The sequence below is a fragment of the Scyliorhinus torazame genome, chromosome 8 (genome assembly GCF_047496885.1).
Source record: "Scyliorhinus torazame isolate Kashiwa2021f chromosome 8, sScyTor2.1, whole genome shotgun sequence".
Lineage (NCBI taxonomy): Eukaryota > Metazoa > Chordata > Chondrichthyes > Carcharhiniformes > Scyliorhinidae > Scyliorhinus > Scyliorhinus torazame.
This window is the reverse complement of record NC_092714.1, coordinates 63,610,834-63,628,628: the sequence shown is the minus strand read 5'-3', so window position 1 is coordinate 63,628,628 and position 17,795 is coordinate 63,610,834. Positions and strand designations below refer to the sequence as shown.

Sequence of the window (17,795 nt, the reverse complement as noted above, 5' to 3'; positions counted from 1 at the left end):
GACATGGTTAAGAGAAGAATTAAATTAGCTTCTTTTAAGATCAGCAACAAGTACAAATCTATCTATGCTGGGACTTTGCAAGGATGTTTCAAGTTTTTTTTTACATTATAGGTCACGATGGATGGGAATACACTTGTTTTCACTCCCAATGGAAATCAAGAGGGAGAGGAAGAAGATGCTTTACTCCAAGGTCACATGGCTAAACAGGAACCCATCACTTATAAAAAACATGCACCAAGGTTAGTTAATCATTTACTATTATTCACAAAAATCTATACATTAAACAATCAATCAGTGCTTGCTGGATCCGGCCCAATGATTCTGTGTGGGGTGGCAGGCTGGAAGGGTGGTGTGCAACCCATCGACCACCGTGGCAGGTTTCCGTGACAAATTGTCCACTTTTCAGCTCACTATATATGCGTGAACATGATGCATGTCCTATTTTGTGACAGGGCAGGCTGAGATTCAGCTTCCCCACCATTACCTCATCACCACATATGATCATAAGACATAGGAGCAGAATTAGGCCACTCGGCCCATTGAGTCTGCTCCGCCATTCAATCATGCCTGATATTTTTCTCATCCCCATTCTCCTGCCTTCGCCCCATAACCCCTGATCGCCTTATTAATCAAGAACCTATCTATCTCTGTCTTAAAATCACTCAGTAATTTGACCTCCACAGCTTTCTGCAGCAAAGAGTTCCACAGATTCACCATCCTCTGACTGAAGAAATTCCTTCTCATCTCAGTTTTAAAGGGTCATTCCTTCAGTCTGAGACTGTGCCCTCTGGTTCCAGATTTTCTGACTAGTGGAAACATCCTCACCATGTCCACTCTATCCAGACCTCGCATATCCTGTAAGTTTTAATAAGATCCCTCCTCATCCTTCTAAACTCCAACAAGTGCATATTTCAGGGCACCATTTTTAAACAGCATCCACACACATCACTGTAGCTCAGGACTTGGTGTGCGACCAGTAAAATGGCCCCCAAGTGAACAAAGTATGCTTGGAAGTTTAGTGACACTGCACTAGTGGTACTCCTCCAAGCAGTGGAAGACCAGCAGGGCATACTTTTCCCTTGAGAAAGGAGCTGGGGGTCCACCAACCTCACCATGCCAGCTTGGGAGCAGGTCACCGGTGCAGTCAGCGCTAATGCGCCCCAGAGGAGAACCACCATCCAGTGCAGGAAGAGGATGAATGATCTCATCTTCTCCACAAAGGAAAGTCAACCTTCTCCCCAATCTCAATTCACACTCTTACAAGCCCATCAGGCAGCTTCAGTGTTACAGCCCACTGGGATCTCACTCAAGGGACTTCACCACTGATTCTCTCACCTGGACTGCAGCATCTTCATCTCTTGTCATAGAATCATAGAATCATAGAAGTTTACAGCATGGAAACAGGCCCTTCAGCCCAACCAGTCCATGCCGCCCAGTTTTTACCATTAAGCTAGTCCCAGTTGCCCGCACTTGGCCCATAACCCTCTATACCCATCTTACCCATGTAACTATCTAAATGCTTTTTAAAAGACACAATTGTACCTTCCTCTACTACTACCTCTGGCAGCACATTCCAGACACTCACTACCCTCTGAGTGAAGAAATTGCCCCTCTGGGCCCTTCTGAATCTCTCCCCTCTCACCTTAAACCTATGCCCTCTAGTTTTAGACTCCCCTACCTTTGGGAAAAGATGTTGACTATCTACCTTATCTATGCCCCTCATTATTTTATAGACCTCTATAAGATCACCCCTAAGCCTCCTACGCTCCAGGGAAAAAAGCCCCAGTCTATCCAGCCTCTCCTTATAACTCAAACCATCAAGTCCCGGTAACATCCTAGTAAATCTTTTCTGCACTCTTTCTAGTTTAATAATATCCTTTCTATAATAGGGTGACCAGAACTGCACACAGTATTCCAAGCGTGGCCGTACCAATGTCTTGAACAACTTCAACAAGACGTCCCAACTCCTGTATTCAATGTTCTGACCAATGAAACCAAGCATGCCGAATACCTTCTTCACCACCCTGTCCACCTGCGACTCCACCGTCAAGGAGCTATGAACCTGTACTCCTAGATCTCTTTGTTCTATAACTCTCCCCAACGCCATACCATTAACTGAGTAGGTCCTGGCCTGATTCGATCTGCCAAAATGCATCACCTCACATTTATCTAAATTAAACTCCATCTGCCATTCGTCGGCCCACTGGCCTAATTGATCAAGATCCCGTTGCAATCCTAGATAACCTTCTTCACTATCCACTGTGCCACCAATCTTGGTGTCATCTGCAAACTTACTAACCATGCCTCCTAAATTCTCATCCAAATCATTAATATAAATCACAAATAACAGTGGACCCAGCACCGATCCCTGAGGCACACCACTGGTCACAGGCCTCCAGTTTGAAAAACAACCCTCTACAACCACTGTCGTCCAGCCAATTTTGAATCCAATTGGCAACCTCACCCTGGATCCCGTGAGCTTTAACCTTCTGCAACAACCTACCATGCGGTACCTTGTCAAAGGCTTTGCTAAAGTCCATGTAGACAACGTCTACTGCACTGCCCTCATCTACCTTCTTGGTCACCCCCTCAAAAAACTCAATCAAATTTGTGAGACATGATTTTCCACGCACAAAGCCATGCTGACTGCCCCGAATCAGTCCTTGCCTCTCTAAATGCTTGTAGATCCTGACTCTCAGAATACCTTCTAGCAACTTACCTACTACAAACGTTAGGCTCACCGGTCTGTAGTTCCCAGGCTTTTCCCTGCTGCCCTTCTTAAACAAGGGCACAACATTCGCCACTCTCCAATCTTCAGGCACCTCACCTGTGGCTGCCGATGATTCAAATATCTCTGTTAGGGAACCCGCAATTTCCTCCCTAGCCTCCCTCAACATCCTGGGATACATTTCATCAGGTCCCGGGGATTTATCTACCTTGATGCGCTTTAAGACTTCCAGCACCTCCTCCTCTGTAATATGCACACTTCTCAAGACATCACTATTTATTTCCCTTAGTTTCTTAACATCCATGCCTTTCTCCACCGTGAATACCGATGAGAAATATTCATTCAGGATCTCACCCAACTCTTGTGGCTCTGCACATAGATGTCCTTGTTGATCCTTAAGAGGCCCTACTCTGTCCCTAGTTACTCTTTTTCCCTTTATGTATCTGTAGAAGCTCTTTGGATTCTCCTTTGCATTATTTGCCAAAGCAATTTCATGTCCCCTTTTTGCCCTCCTGATTTCCCTCTTCACTCTATTTCGACAATCTCTATACTCTTCAAGGGATCCACTTGATCCCAGTTGATGTCCTGTTCTACTCACATTCTCAGCCTTCAGAGGTCCCTTCAGCACCCACAGAAGCTGCTTTGACATCTGTCCTTCTCACATACAATCCATATGTCTTTACACAAGAAAAGATTGCCCAGAACAACAAGGAGAGATTGCAGATTAGAGGTGGGATGCCTGAGCTAAGGCCAATCAAGATTTGCGGAGCAGGTGGCAGAGCTGGCAGCGAGTCCTGGGACCTTGCCAGCACTGAGGGTGATATTGGCAGCTTCCAATTCAGTAAGGACCCTTGGATACTGTCAGTGCTTTGTAATGTTGGTCACTATGCAGCCAATGATTCATTTATCTCTTTAACCAGCACCAGCAGGAAAAGGAAGAGGGCCACAAGCAGCAAGTCCTTCAGCCGTAGCCCCCTACTATCATGATATGCAGACACACACATAATGATATACAGACAAGCAGCTAATGGACACAGAGAACCGGACATGACCAATAAGAAAGCAGGTCACTCAGGGGTGGGATCTGACTATAAAGGACACGAGGCACTCACACTCCAGCTCTTTCCACTGATGAACATCTAGAGAGTCAGTCAAGGGTGTTGTTACAATCTCACACCTCCACCATGTGGCTAAGAGCTAGTCTGGTTCAGTCAGAGTAACCACACTTAAGTTAACAGAGAGGCGAACTCACAGAGAACTGTGCTAACTGTGCTATTAGTTCAATAAACCTGATTGAACTAACTTCAAGGTCTGGAGTATCTTTCTGATCTAAGCTGCATCCAGTTGCAGCCAGTGTTAGACCAGTGTACCTAACCAGGAGACTCCTAATTTAAGGTGGCTTACCTCAGTCCGTTCCGCGACGACCAGCAAATGTATTCCGGCACCATGGAGAAGATTCAGGCTCCTCACCAGCTCTGGACCTCCGGCAATCGCAGTGCCAACTGGCGGATATTCAAGCGAAAGTTTCTGCTGTACATCGAAGCCTCAGACCTCAAGGGTGCGTCTGATGCAAGAAAGATCGCGCTTCTCCTCTCAGCAGCAGGTGATCAAGCCACCAAACTCTTCAACTCGTTTAACTTCACTGAAGGCCAGGACAAGACAAAGTTTCAGACCATCCTGGACAAGTTCGATAGTCACTGTGAATTGGACACCAATGAAATCTTTGAGCGCTACATATTCAAACAATGTCTTCAAGGTAAAGATGAATCTTTCAATGCCTTCTTAACTAGCCTCCGCCTGCTAGCGCTGTCCTGCAACTTTGGTGATATCGCTGACTCCATGATCAGAGATCCAATCGTGTTTGGAGTTCACTCTGATCCTATGAGAGAGCAGCTCTTAAAAATCAAGCATATGGCCCTGCCAGTCGCGATTGAAACATGTACAGTGCATGAGCACGCAAAAAATCGGTATTCCCAATACAAATCGGCTGAAAATGATAAACTTGCGTTCCACGAGGCAGTGAGTGTGCAGGCCATTTCCCGGATGCAGCGCCTCAGCATTGAAGACAGCGGCCATCTTGCACGCTTTTCCCAGAGCCCCACGCATGCGCGATGCCAAAGGGATAGCAAAGCGGCCGACACCCACACTGCACAGGTGCAGACGTCTGCCAACCGCACTGCGCATGTGCGACGACGTACACCACGCCACGACGTCATGATGTGCCCGAACTGTGGCAACGCCCACTTAAAGGGACACTGCCCTGCAAGAGGCAGGTGATGTTTAAACTGCGGGAAGCCTGGACACTATGCAGCCTTGTGCAGGTCTGCACCACCAGTCAAAGGCCAGCGCTCCCAATTCCGACGACGGCGCGTCCAGAATGTGCAACGACGATTGCAGGATTCTGATCCTGGCAGTACAACGGATCTAGAGGACGAGTGCCTGGAGTCCGCCTACCGAGTGGGCATCATTACCACACGTGAACATGCCACACCTAACTCATCTCGCATTCAGTCCATCCTCGCTGTGGATTCGGAGGACGAATGGCGTGCCGTGATGCAGGTCAACCGCTGCTCCATCCAGTTCAAGCTGCACACAGGTGCTTCTGCCAACCTCCTCTCACAGGCAGACTTCAAACGCATCAAGAAGCCCTTCCAGCAGTCTTCCAGCTCCTGGACTATAATGGTAATGCCATCACGGCACTGGGGTCCTGCCATCTACTCGTCTCCAACCGGAGTACCCATGCACGGCTAAGGTTGGAAATTGTCAAGCCGGACAGGGCAACCCTACTGGACGTGCATGCCTGCAAAAAGCTAAACCTGGTGCAGCGGGTTTATTCAACGACATCCTCCAACGTGGATCTTCAAGCTGGCATTGACAACATCCTCGCTCAGTATCCAGATGTGATTGACGGGATGGGCACTTTGTCATTTCGGTACAAGATCCTACTGCGACCTGATGCCAAGCCAGTGGTCCATTCATCACGCCGGGTCCCGGCTCCGCTGAAGGAGCGCCTGAAGGAACAACTCAAGGAGCTGCAGCAGCAGGGGATCATTTCGCGGGTAACCGAACCGACTGACTGGGTCAGCTCGATAGTGGTGGTTAAAAAACCCTCTGGCGACCTGTGCATCTGCATTGATCCCAAGGAGCTCAACCAGAATATAATGCGTGAACACTACCCCATCCCGAAGCGGGAGGAACTCACCAGTGAGATGGCACATGCACGGTTTTTCACAAAGTTAGATGCGTCACATGGATTCTGGCAAATCCAGCTGGATTAGTCCAGCAGAAGGTTCTGCACCTTCAACACACCGTTTGGCAGGTACTGCTATAACTGTATGCCATTCGGCATCGTCTTTGCATCGGAGATATTTCATCGCATCATGGAGCAGATGATGGAGGGCATTAAAAATGGATTTCATCATAAGACTTCAAGCATAGCCTTAGATTACAAAAAAACACAGCTTGCAGTAACAAAAGCACAGAATTTGAAACATCCACAGGCTAGCTAGAAACAAATGCAACATTTCTACTGAAAAGTTAAATTGACATTATAAACTGTCCATTGTTCTAATGAACAGAATTGCAGAAGTTCAAATTTGTTTCATTAAAAGTATTAAACAGTACCACAATCTGATCAAGGTCAAAATAAGCACCATGACAGCATAAATCCACCATTGTTCAGAATATGAAAAGTATAGCAGTCAGCAGAAAAAACTGTAGAAACCAGAGCTGATTAAAAGTGTAGCTCACATTCCAATACACAACAAACATCTAAAAATGCAACATATCCATAGCTATGTTGCATATTAATGATTGACAACTAACCATCCAACCAAATGCATTTGAGACTCATCCAAGCCAATCAGCACATTACAGGGGTAGGGACAGATGGAGTCAAACTGATAACATTTTCCTTAAAGATAGAGGGCCAGACAGCCATTTCGCATCCAGGATCACTCTATACCTTTTACCTAACTACTCGCTATCCTTATTTCATATTTTCATATTTCCACTCTAACTTTTAAAGTCTGCGCAAGCTGTTTTGCTTTGAGCAAGAAACCGTTACTGTATTTTGAAAATTCAATTTGTTTGTAAAACCACTAAGTTAATTATATCTCTTAAAGTCTTCTGCTGGCAGGGGCTTTACTGAGAACATTTGATTTGTAACCACAAGAAGATCTCAAACTCTCAATTATAATCAATAGACACAATAAAAGATTTCATTCCACACCCGAGACGTGTAACTTAAATTTCTACTGAGTTCAAAGTGTATACGAGACTACACTTAAACCGCATGGTAGATTTCAACAGTGCCCCTTCTCCTCAGAAGATCAGCGAGGGGCCCTCAGGTAGCCAATGTAAGGAGGCGCTTCAGCTGGACACCCTGGGGTCATGCACCCAGGTGGCTCGGAGTGTGTCCAATCCTGTGCTGCCATTGACGTGGCTCTGGCTGCACTCCCCAGATGAAGCATAACTCTCACCAGGAGTCAGAACTGAATATCAGTTGAAGAATGAGATGTACTCAGGAGACTCCTGCACAGCCTATCCTTTATTGACTGTCTCAAAATTGCCCATTCCATCTCTGCCTGCACACGCTGGAACTGAGGTGGCCTCCTGTAGAAATATGTTAACCACTCTCAGTATTGTAGATGCACCAGTGTTGCCAGGTGCCAGTCAAGGTCTGCAAACTAGGGACCAAGTTCCTCTAGGTGATGATATTTTCTGCATTTTTTCTTAGTTCTTTCAAAGGATATAGGTGTCGCTGACTGGGTCAGCATGTATTGCCATCCCTAATTGCCCTTGAACCAAGGACATGGAGCAACACTGCTCATCAGCTGTTAAAAATATTTGATATGCCAGTGATGTTTTTTCCTTCCATTTTGGCATCTCCTCACTGCTGTGGAATAAGATTTACAGTTCAATAATATTGAAATTGAATGTGTGACTCCACTGTTGCAATAGTTCATGTCAGTTTACCACTGATCTGTGTCATTCCAAACTAGCATTTCAAAACAGAAAATGGCTGAAGTACTCAGAGGGTCTGGCATCCATGGGGAGAAAAACAGTTATTTCCAGACCTGCCAAGTATTGCCAGCATTTTCAGTTATTTCAGATTATTGTCATGATATGCACACAAGCACATAATGAGATACAGACAGGCAGTGAAAGACACCCAGTACAGCCAATCAACACAAGCTCAGAACACAACCAATCACCAGGCAGAACATTAGAAGGTGATCTCCCACTATAAAACACACAAGGCATCAACACTCTGCCTCTTTCCACTGGTGACAACACTGGAGTGGCAGTCGGTGTATATATCAGCTAGCACCTTCTACACGTGGCTCAGCTAGTCTGGTCTAATTAGTTATAGTAAGCACACTTAGATTAGTAGAGTGTCAAGTCCACAGCGAACTGTGCACTGCTTAACAAGTTCAATAAAGCGTATTGAACCAACACCAAAGTTTGGAGTCTACTTTCAAGTACAACTGCATCCAGTTGCAGTCCGTGTTACCCCAGGGTAATTAACATGACAATTATGTTGCTTTGTGGCAGTTATGGGTACTGTGCTCCAAGTATCCATTGATACATGATACAACATTGCTTTGTTTACCTGACAGATTTTTTGTTCTGCATGCCGATGGCTCAGGGACTGAACTACTTCGATCTAGCGAAGTAGAAGAATACCTCTATCAAGCATACTCAGGTCCAGCTACTGCAGTTCTGAAGGAACAACTGCCAGAATTTCCAGGTCAGAAGGCAGGAACATAGGCTGGGTGACCCATAAGGGTTGGTTTGAAACAGATTACAATAACAAAATAGCATGACCATGAGTAACATTAGAGTCATTCTGGCTGCAACATCTTTTTGTACTTTGATTTCTCCGTCCTTGCATGTAGCAGATGCTTCTACAGGTTTCTGTTGATTTATGAATTGTGTTCTTGCTACAGTATAATTTTATACTTTTTTCATATTCATGAAGATGATTTCGCCTTTCCATTGTATTGTCTTCCCTCCACTATATACCTCCAGCATGTTAATTAATCATTTCATTACTCTTGACTAATATAAAGTATTTAGTGAGTTGCAGGCCATAAATGTTAGGTCACATAACATATATTAAGTGAAGAGGGTGAGGGGTGAGAATTTTAAGAGACAGCCCCTGTATATATGATGATCAGCCATTTTTATGGCGGCAGATTACGAGTGTGTCTTTGACTCATTCGCAGGTGTCATGATACTTCATTATAATATTTAAATTAGGCTCCCACAATGCAGTTGGGAGTCTGTTTTAAATTTACCTGCAATACCAGTAACAATTACTTGAGGGGACAATGATGGAGCCCATCTGTTTCTCTTGGGCCATAGGTAGTGCTCTAAAAAGCACTTATCTGCTTGAAGTGGCTGCTGTCAGCTTCATATTGCAGCAATGTATGCCAGTCCATGGCAGGTTATGGTTGAACAAAATGCTGCTACTATTGATGGCCCACGGTACATCATGTATGCCCAGTTTTAAGATGTTAGATCAGTATTGTCGTGTTGGGTGTTCTGGTTCACAAACAAGCCAACAATGCTGGAAGTGGTGTAACGCTATTTTATTAACTGTTCAACTATGCTAACATACTGTAAACATGGATATCAGCAATACCAGCTTAACTGTGGACCCTTTCCTATCACTAGCTATGGTGAGGCACTCAGCACATGGTGAATGTCTGTGATGCAGGCTGTGAGCTCTGTGCTCTGAGCTGGCTGCTGCTAGAATGAGCGGGAACTCTCCTGCCCCCTGTCTTTATAGTGCTAGTGCTCTGACTGGTGATTGGCTGCGGTGTTATGTATGCTGGTTGGTCCTACTGCATGTCCATCAGTGTGTGTATGTGATTGCACCATAATGTACTGATGTATATTATGACAAGTATGTACTATTGATACAGCATCTCCAGCTTTGTGGAGTAGATAACTCCAAAGATTCACAACTCACTGAGTGGAACAAGTATCTCATCACCTTAGTTCTAAATGACTAGCTCCTTATTCAATGACTATGACCACTAGTTCCAGACTTCATAGTCAGGGAAAACATCTTCTCAACATCTACCCTATCAAACCCTCTAAAAATGTTACCTATTCCAATTAAATCACCTCTTTTCCATCTAAATTTTAGGGAATATAGGCTGAGAATAATCGGCCACTGCAATTTGGACATATCCTCATTTCTAGGAATTAGTCTGGTGAACTTTTGTTGCACTAAAGCAAGAATATTCTTCCTTGGGTAACTGTACACAGTACTCCATGTGTGGTCACAGCAGGTCCAAGTACGATTTATTTACTTTTATACTCTGGCTCCTTTCAATAAAGGCTAACATACCATTTGCTTTCCTCATCGTTTTCTGTGATCCCTGTACAAATTCACAGAATTCCTCTGAATCCCAACATTTTATAGATTCTCACCATTTAAAAAATATTTTGTTTTTCTATTCTTCCAACAAAGGTGGATAATTTTACACTTCTTCACATCACATTCCATCATTTAACCTATCTGCGTCCCTGAGAAACATATTGTCATCTTCGTAACAGCTAACTTTTCCACCTATCTTTGTATGATAGGCACTCGGAAATAAATAGCTAAGATCATCACGGGAAATGATAGGAGAATATAGTTTTAAAATTAAAATAATTATATTCTGGTATTCACAGAGTAATTTGAATGTTACGTACAAATTTACATTTAATAATTTAAACAATATACTTTGATTTATTTTGTTTTAAGCTTTTTCTATCTATTCCAAACAGGTGTCCTGGGTATCACTTTTCTCCAGCCATCCACTGAAGACATTGGATCACGCTGGTTAATAAAAAAGGATGTAGCTAACATCATCCCTCCCAACCTTCGATCAAGAAAGTGGGACACATTTCCTCAAGTAGAGGTACCTCTAGTCCTTCAAAGGAATATATTAGTTAAGACAGGACAAGGGTTGGGTTGTCATTTGTCATTCTTGTTCAGTATTCCTAATTACAGGGTTATTTATACTTCAGTATTTAAGAAACTTTAGGGACCAAAAATTGTACTTGATATATTTGTTTTTGCGATGTCCTGTATAAAACATAAATACATGATGCTGTGATTCCTTTCTTTATATATGTTTCAATTTCCTTGCTGACTTCTGTATTTATGTAACTATTGTGGGCAATCAATGTATTGACAATGATGAAAGTTAGCAAGTAAAATCTGATCCCACAGGTGACTTGATGGTTAATTGCATTGCATGATGTGAAGCTTTTGGGCGGAATTTACGAACTGTTCATTGCGGCGGGCTATTCTGGTCCCACCGACAATGCACGTGTTTACCGGCGACGAAGCGTGCAGGCAACAGGAAATCCCGTTGACAACAGCGGGACCAGAAAATTCCACCGCTGCCAGTCTGCCCGGAATCCGCCGCCAAAAACATCACAAAAGAACCAAGCAGATTTTGCATTTATATCAGAATATTTTCCAATCCCGCCCAATGTTGAGTTTGTGCTGTGCGAGTTCAAATCTAGTTCTTCACTAGGTTAGCGAATCTCAGCCATGGCAATAGTGGGCTCAACTAGCAAAGGCATTCTCATTAATCATTATCATTAAAAACCCTTGCTGCAAATGTATCTATATCAATGCAGGGGTGTAAACACCCATGTTGAGCAAAACTATTATGGCTCCTGTGATCATATAACGGGCTAACACTTGTCCTAGTTTATATACGAGGCTTTATGTGTAAGATATTCTCAGGCTGGCAGCATCTGTGAAATTATGCCACAATAAGAGTTATTAAGAATTATTTTTACTCCTGGGTGGGAAAACCTGGCCAATCAAGACACAGAGGGGGGAGGCTCAGCTGATTTTAAGTTGAGCTTCCTTAGCACACCCCTTGCTGACTTCAGATCAAAGCATCCGGGATGTTAATGGGAAGCAGATGCCTGACTGTTAAAATTCGGCAACTCAGAGGTGACACCTGGGGCCAAAGAGAACAATCCCTGGTCCAAGGCATTTACATTGGAAGGCCCATAGAAGTGAATCACGGTTGGGGGAAAGAAGTGAAGCCCTCAGCCAGGGGAGACCCAGGGTTTCGTTGTGGGGCCCAGAAAAAAGCTCCTGCTCCTCCTGGCTCACATCAAAACCCTTTTTAAGAAAACTTTACACTCTTCTGTTCGGACCTTTATCCAAGGCCAGTAAGTTTAAATTGAACTCTGCTAAATTGGAGTGGGAAAGTCCCCCAATCCATTTTAATTACTCCCATCCCTCTACAGTTTATGACAGGGAAGTTAGTTCAAATCAACCTCATTATTTTCTGGAGGGATGGAAAGAGTTTGAGGGTAAAAAATATTCTGATATGAATGCAAAATCTGCTTGGTTCCTTTGTGATGTTTTTTTAAAAATCTTTATTTAAATTTTTAACAGATTTTCAACAAACCCCCCGCCCCTACAGAAAAAAGAAACAAGAACATAAGAACACAACCTGCAAGAATTCTACATAGAATTTCCCCAAACTGCCATAACCCCCCATATAACAATATAAACATAAATAGGGAAACACCCCACCCTAACCCAAACGCCACCCCGTGTTGCTGCTGCTGCTGACCTCCTCCTAACTCTCGGCGAGAAAGTCTAGGAACGGTTGCCACCGCCTGAAGAACCCTTGCACAGACCCTCGCAAGGCAAACTTCATCCTCTCCAGCTTGATGAACCCTGCCATGTCATTAATCCAGGCTTCCACACTAGGGGGCTTCGCATCTTTTCACAGTAACAAAATCCTCCGCCGGGCTACCAGGGACGCAAAGGCCAGAATACCAGCCTCTTTCGCCTCCTGCACTCCCGGCTCGTCCGATATCCCAAATAATGCTACCCCCCAGCTCGGCTTGACCCGGGCGTTCACCACCTTGGACATAGCCCTCGCAAAGCCCCTCCAAAACCCATCCAGCGCCAGGCACGCCCAGAACATATGGGCGCGATTTGCTAGGCTCCCCGAGCACCTCACACATCTGTTCTCCACCCCAAAGAACCTACTCAACCTCGCCCCTGTCATATGCGCTCTGTGAACAACTTTAAACGGTATCAGACTGAGCCTGGCGCAAGAGGAGGAAGAATTAACCCTACTCAGGGCATCAGCCCACACACCCTCATCTATCTTCTCCCGAGCTCCTCCTCCCAATTGCCCTTTAGCTCCTCCACTGGGGTCTCCTCCTCTTCTTGTACCTCCTGGTAAATCGCCGAGACCTTGCCTTCTCCAACCCATGCCCCCGAGATCACCTTGTCCTGAATTCTGCATGCTGGAAGCAGTGGGAATTCCCTCACCTGCCATCTTAGGAACGCCCTCACTCGCATGTACCTGAAAGCGTTTCCCAGGGGTAGCCCAAACTTCTCCTCCAGCGCCCCAAGGCTCGCAAACGTCCCATCAATGAACAGGTCCCCCATTCTTTTAATCCCTGCCCGATGCCAGCTCAGAAACCCCCCATCCATCCTTCCCGGGACAAACCAATGGTTCTCTCGAATCGGGGACCAAACCGAGGCCCCCACCTCACCCCTATGATGCCTCCATTGCCCCCAAATCTTCAGAGTCACCGCCACCATCAGACTCATGGTGTACCTTGTCGGCGGGACTGGCAACGGTGCCGTCACCAGCGCCCTCAGACTCGTGCCCACACAGGACGCCATCTCTAGCCTCTTCCCCTTCCATTACCCACTTACGGATCATCACCACATTGGCTGCCCAGTAGTAGCCACATAGATTCGGCAAAGCCAGCCCTCCTCTGTCCTTGCTACGCTCCAGGAAAACCCTTTTTACCCTTGGGGTCATATTCGCCCACACGAATCCCATGATGCTCCTGCTTACCTGTTTAAAAAAGGCCTTGGGGATCAGAATGGGAAGGCACTGAAATACAAAGAGAAACCTCGGAAGGACCGTCATTTTAACCGACTGCACCCTACCCGCCAGTGAGAGTGGCAACATATCCCATCTTTTAAAATCCTCCTCCATCTGCTCCACCAACCACGTCAAATTGAGCTTGTGCAGGGCCCCCCAACTCCTAGCTACCTGGATCCCCAGGTACCGAAAGCTCCTTTCCGCCCTCTTCAGCGGAAGCTCGTCTATCCCCCTTCCCTGGTCTCCTGGGTGCACCACAAAGAGCTCACTCTTCCCCATGTTAGGTTTATACCCCGAAAAGTCCCCAAACTCCCTAAGGATCCGCCATCCCCTCCACTGGGTCCGCAACATACAATAACAGGTCATCGGCAGACAGCGACACCCGGTGTTCCTCTCCCCCCCAAAACCAATCCCCTCCAGGCCCTGGACTCCCTCAATGCCATGGCCAGCGGCTCAATTGCCAGTGCAAACAACAAGTGGGACAGGAGACACCCCTGCATCGTCCCCCCAGTACAGCCGAAAGTGCTCCGACCTCCGCCGGTTCGTAGTCACACTCACCACCGGGGCTTTATATAGTAGCCTAATGCTACTATAGATGAACCCCTCCCCGAACCCAAACCTCCGCAGCACCTCCCAAAGATACTCCCATTCCACCCTATCAAAGGCCTTCTCCGCATCCATAGTCGCCACTACCTCCACTTCCCCCTCCACCGAAGGCATTATAATTACATTAAGGAGCCTCCGCACATTGGTGGTCAGTTGCCTAACCTTCACAAATCCCGTCTGGTGGTCATTAATCACCCCCGGGACACAGTCCTCAATTCTCGTGGCCAGAACCTTCGCTAGCAACTTCGCGTCGACTTTGAGGAGCGAGATCAGCCTGGACGATCCACACTGTAATGGGTCCTTGTCCCGCTTCAAGATCAAAGAGATCAGCGCCCTGGACATTGTCGGGGGCAAGGTCCCCCCCCTCCCTCGCCTCATTGAAAGTCCTCACTAGCAGCGGGCCCAGCAGGCCCACTTACTTCCTATAAAATTCTACCGGGAACCCATCCAGCCCCGGGGCCTTCCCTGCCTGCATGCTCCCTAGTCCCTTAACCAGCACCTCCAGCCCAATTGGTGCCCCTAGCCCAACCACCTGCTCCTCCTCCACCCTCGGGAACCTCAGCCGATCTAGAAATTGGCGCACCCACCCCTCCCGGTCGGGGGCTCCGACCTGTGCAGCTCCTCATAAAAGTCCCTGAAACCTTGTTTATTCCCATCGCACTCCGCACCGTGTTCCCCCCTTTATCCCAACTCCACCAATCTCCCTCGCTGCCTCCCTCTTCCGAAGCTGATGTGCCAGCATCCGACTCGCCTTCTCCCCATACTCATACGCCGCCCCCTGCGCTTTCCTCCACTGCGCCTCTGCTTTCCCAGTAGTCAGCAAGTCGAATTCCGTCTGGAGGTTCCGTTGCTCCCTAAGTAGTCCCTCCTCGGGGGGCCTCTGCAGAGCTCCTGTCCACCCTTAATATATCCCCCACCAGTCTCTCCCTCTCTCTCCTCTCTCTCTTCTCCCTTTGGGCCCTAATGGAGATTAGCTCTCCCCTGACCACCGCCTTCATCGCCTCCCAGACTACCCCCACCTGCACCTCCCCATTGTCGTTGGCCTCCAAGGATCTTTCGATGCACCCCCCGAAGCCGCCCGCACACCTCCTCATCCGCCAACAGTCCCACATCGAGGCGCTCCAGCGGGTGCTGGTCCCTCTCCTCCCCCAGCTCCAGCTCCACCCAATGCGGGGCATGATCTGAAATGGCTATGGCCGAATATTCCGTGCCCTCCACTCTTGGGATTAGCGCCCTACTCACGATGAAAAAATCTATCTGGGAGTAGGTTTTATGGACGTGGGAAAAAAAGGAAAATTCCCTGGCCACCGGCCTCGCAAACCTCCATGGATCCACTCCCCCCCATCTGGTCGATAAACCCCCTAAGCACCATGGCCACAGCCGGCCTCTTACCCGTCCTGGACCTGGAACGGTCCAGTGCTGTGTCCAGCACCGTGTTGAAGTCCCCCCCCATTATCAGGCTCCCTGCCTCCAAATCCGGAATCCGACCCAACATGCGCTTCATAAATCCGGCATCATCCCAATTCGGGGCATATACGTTCACCAATACCACCCGCACCCCCTGCAACCTACCACTCACCATCACGTACCGACCTCCATTATCTGCCACAATGTTCAGCGCCTCAAACGACACCCGCTTCCCCACCAGAATCGCTACCCCTCTATTCTTCACGTCCAACCCCGAGTCAAAGACCTGCCCTACCCACCCCTTTCTCAGCCTAACCTGATCTGCCACCTTCAAATGCATCTCCTGGAGCATAACCACATCTGCCTTCAGTCCTTTTAGGTGCGCGAACACCCGGGCCCTCTTGACCGGCCCATTCAGGCCCCTCACATTCCAAGTTATCAGCCGGGTCAGGCCCCCCCCCCCCCCCCAATCCTGCCAACTAGACATCTCCCTTTTTAGGCCAGACACATGCCCGCGCATCCCGCTCCCTCTATTCCCCCAGGCGGCAGACCCCCGCCCCGACTCCCTCTCCAAGCTCCAGCTCCCCTTTGGCCAATGCAGCAGCAATCCAGTTCCCCCCCAGCTAGATCCTCCTCTAGCCATTTTGCTCCCCCCATGGCACTCCCGTAAGTCAGCTGACTCCTACTGACCACGGCCTCTCCCGCCACTCCATCGACCCCCCCCCATGTGAGAATCCCTCCACCTCCCCCTGGCAATCAGCGTATGCTCCTGTCCAGCACCGCCCTTCCCCCCCGGCCCCGCCCCCTTCCTTCCCTAGCGCTGAAAAAGCCTGCGCTTTCCATCCAAGCCGGCCCCGCCCCCTCTGGTGCAGCTCCCTTTTTGCGGCCTTGTCTCAACTCCCCATTCCCGGGCCTCCAACCCCCCCCCCCACCCCCACCCCGCGGTCCCCTGTCCTTCCAACACCGGCGCCCACATCACACAGCCCCCACATCAAACCATTTCGCCCAATCCCACCCAGCACCAAAGAAAACAGAACAGAGCATACCCCAAAACACAGTAACCCCCCTAGGCACCCCCTCCCATCAAACCCTCAGTTCGAGTCCAACTTTTCAGTTTCGATAAAGGTCCACGCCTCCTCCGGCATCTCAAAGCTGTGGTGCCGATCTTGAAATGTGACCCACAATCGCCCTGGCTGCAGCATCCCGAACTTCATCCCCTCCCGATGTAGAACCGCCTTAGCCCAGTTGAAGCCTGCCCTCTTCTTGGCCACCTCTGCGCTCCAGTCCTGGTATATTTAGATCTCTGTGTTCGCCCACCTGCTGCTCCGTTCTTTTTTTTGGCCCATCTCAGGACACACTCCCTGTCCACAAAGCGGTGGAACCGCGCCATTACCGCCCTTGGAGACTCGTTGCCGTTGGGCCTCCTCGCCAGGACTCGATGAGCCCCGTCCAGCTCCAGGGGCCTCGGGAAATCTCCCGCACCCATCAGCGCATCGAGCATCGTGACCACATACGCCCTGGCATCAGACCCCTCCACTCCCTACAGGAGTCCCAGAATCCGGAGATTATTCCTCCTCGACCGATTCTCCATGTCCTCAAATTTTTCTTGCCACTTCTTGTGCAGTGCCACGTGCGCCTCCACCTTCACCGCCAGGCCCAAGATCTCATCCTCGTTCTCCAAGACTTTTTGCCGCACCTCCCGGATCGCCGCCCCTTGGGCCTTCTGGGTCTCCACCAGCTTGTCAATTGACGCCTTCATCGGCCCTAGCAGTTCTGCCTTCAGCGCCGCAAAGCAGCATTTGAGGAACTCCTGCTGCTCCTGCGACCATAGCGCCCACACTGCTTGGTCTCCACCCGCCGCCATCTTGCTTCTCCTCACTCGCACTTTTCGCTGCACTAAAATCACTTTCTTGACCGCTCCACTCCTGGTCCAATCCATACAGTGCCGGGGGAGCCGCACTGTCACCTTCCCACACTGGGAACCGTTGAACAATTGCCGTTGGGGCCCCTCAAAAGAGCCCAAAAGTCTGTTTCTGGCAGGAGCTGCCGAACGTGTGACTTAGCTCAGCATAGCCACACCCGGAGGTCCCTTTGTGATGTTTTCATCCTCTCAATATGGGATTGTTTTAACATTTTAAAATCTGCAGTAAATATTTATAATC

At 48.1% G+C, this 17,795-nt stretch overlaps 1 protein-coding gene across 1 annotated transcript in view; it reads left to right on the top strand.

Annotated features, from left to right (window-relative positions):
- Positions 1–17,795, top strand: part of spag17 (sperm associated antigen 17) — a 382,475-nt gene that overhangs the window by 235,669 nt on the left and 129,011 nt on the right. The window contains exons 35-37 of the mRNA XM_072513741.1: positions 112–239; positions 8,350–8,480; positions 10,517–10,650. Coding sequence (XP_072369842.1) covers positions 112–239; positions 8,350–8,480; positions 10,517–10,650 — 393 coding nt within the window. The remainder of the gene's footprint in view (positions 1–111; positions 240–8,349; positions 8,481–10,516; positions 10,651–17,795) is intronic.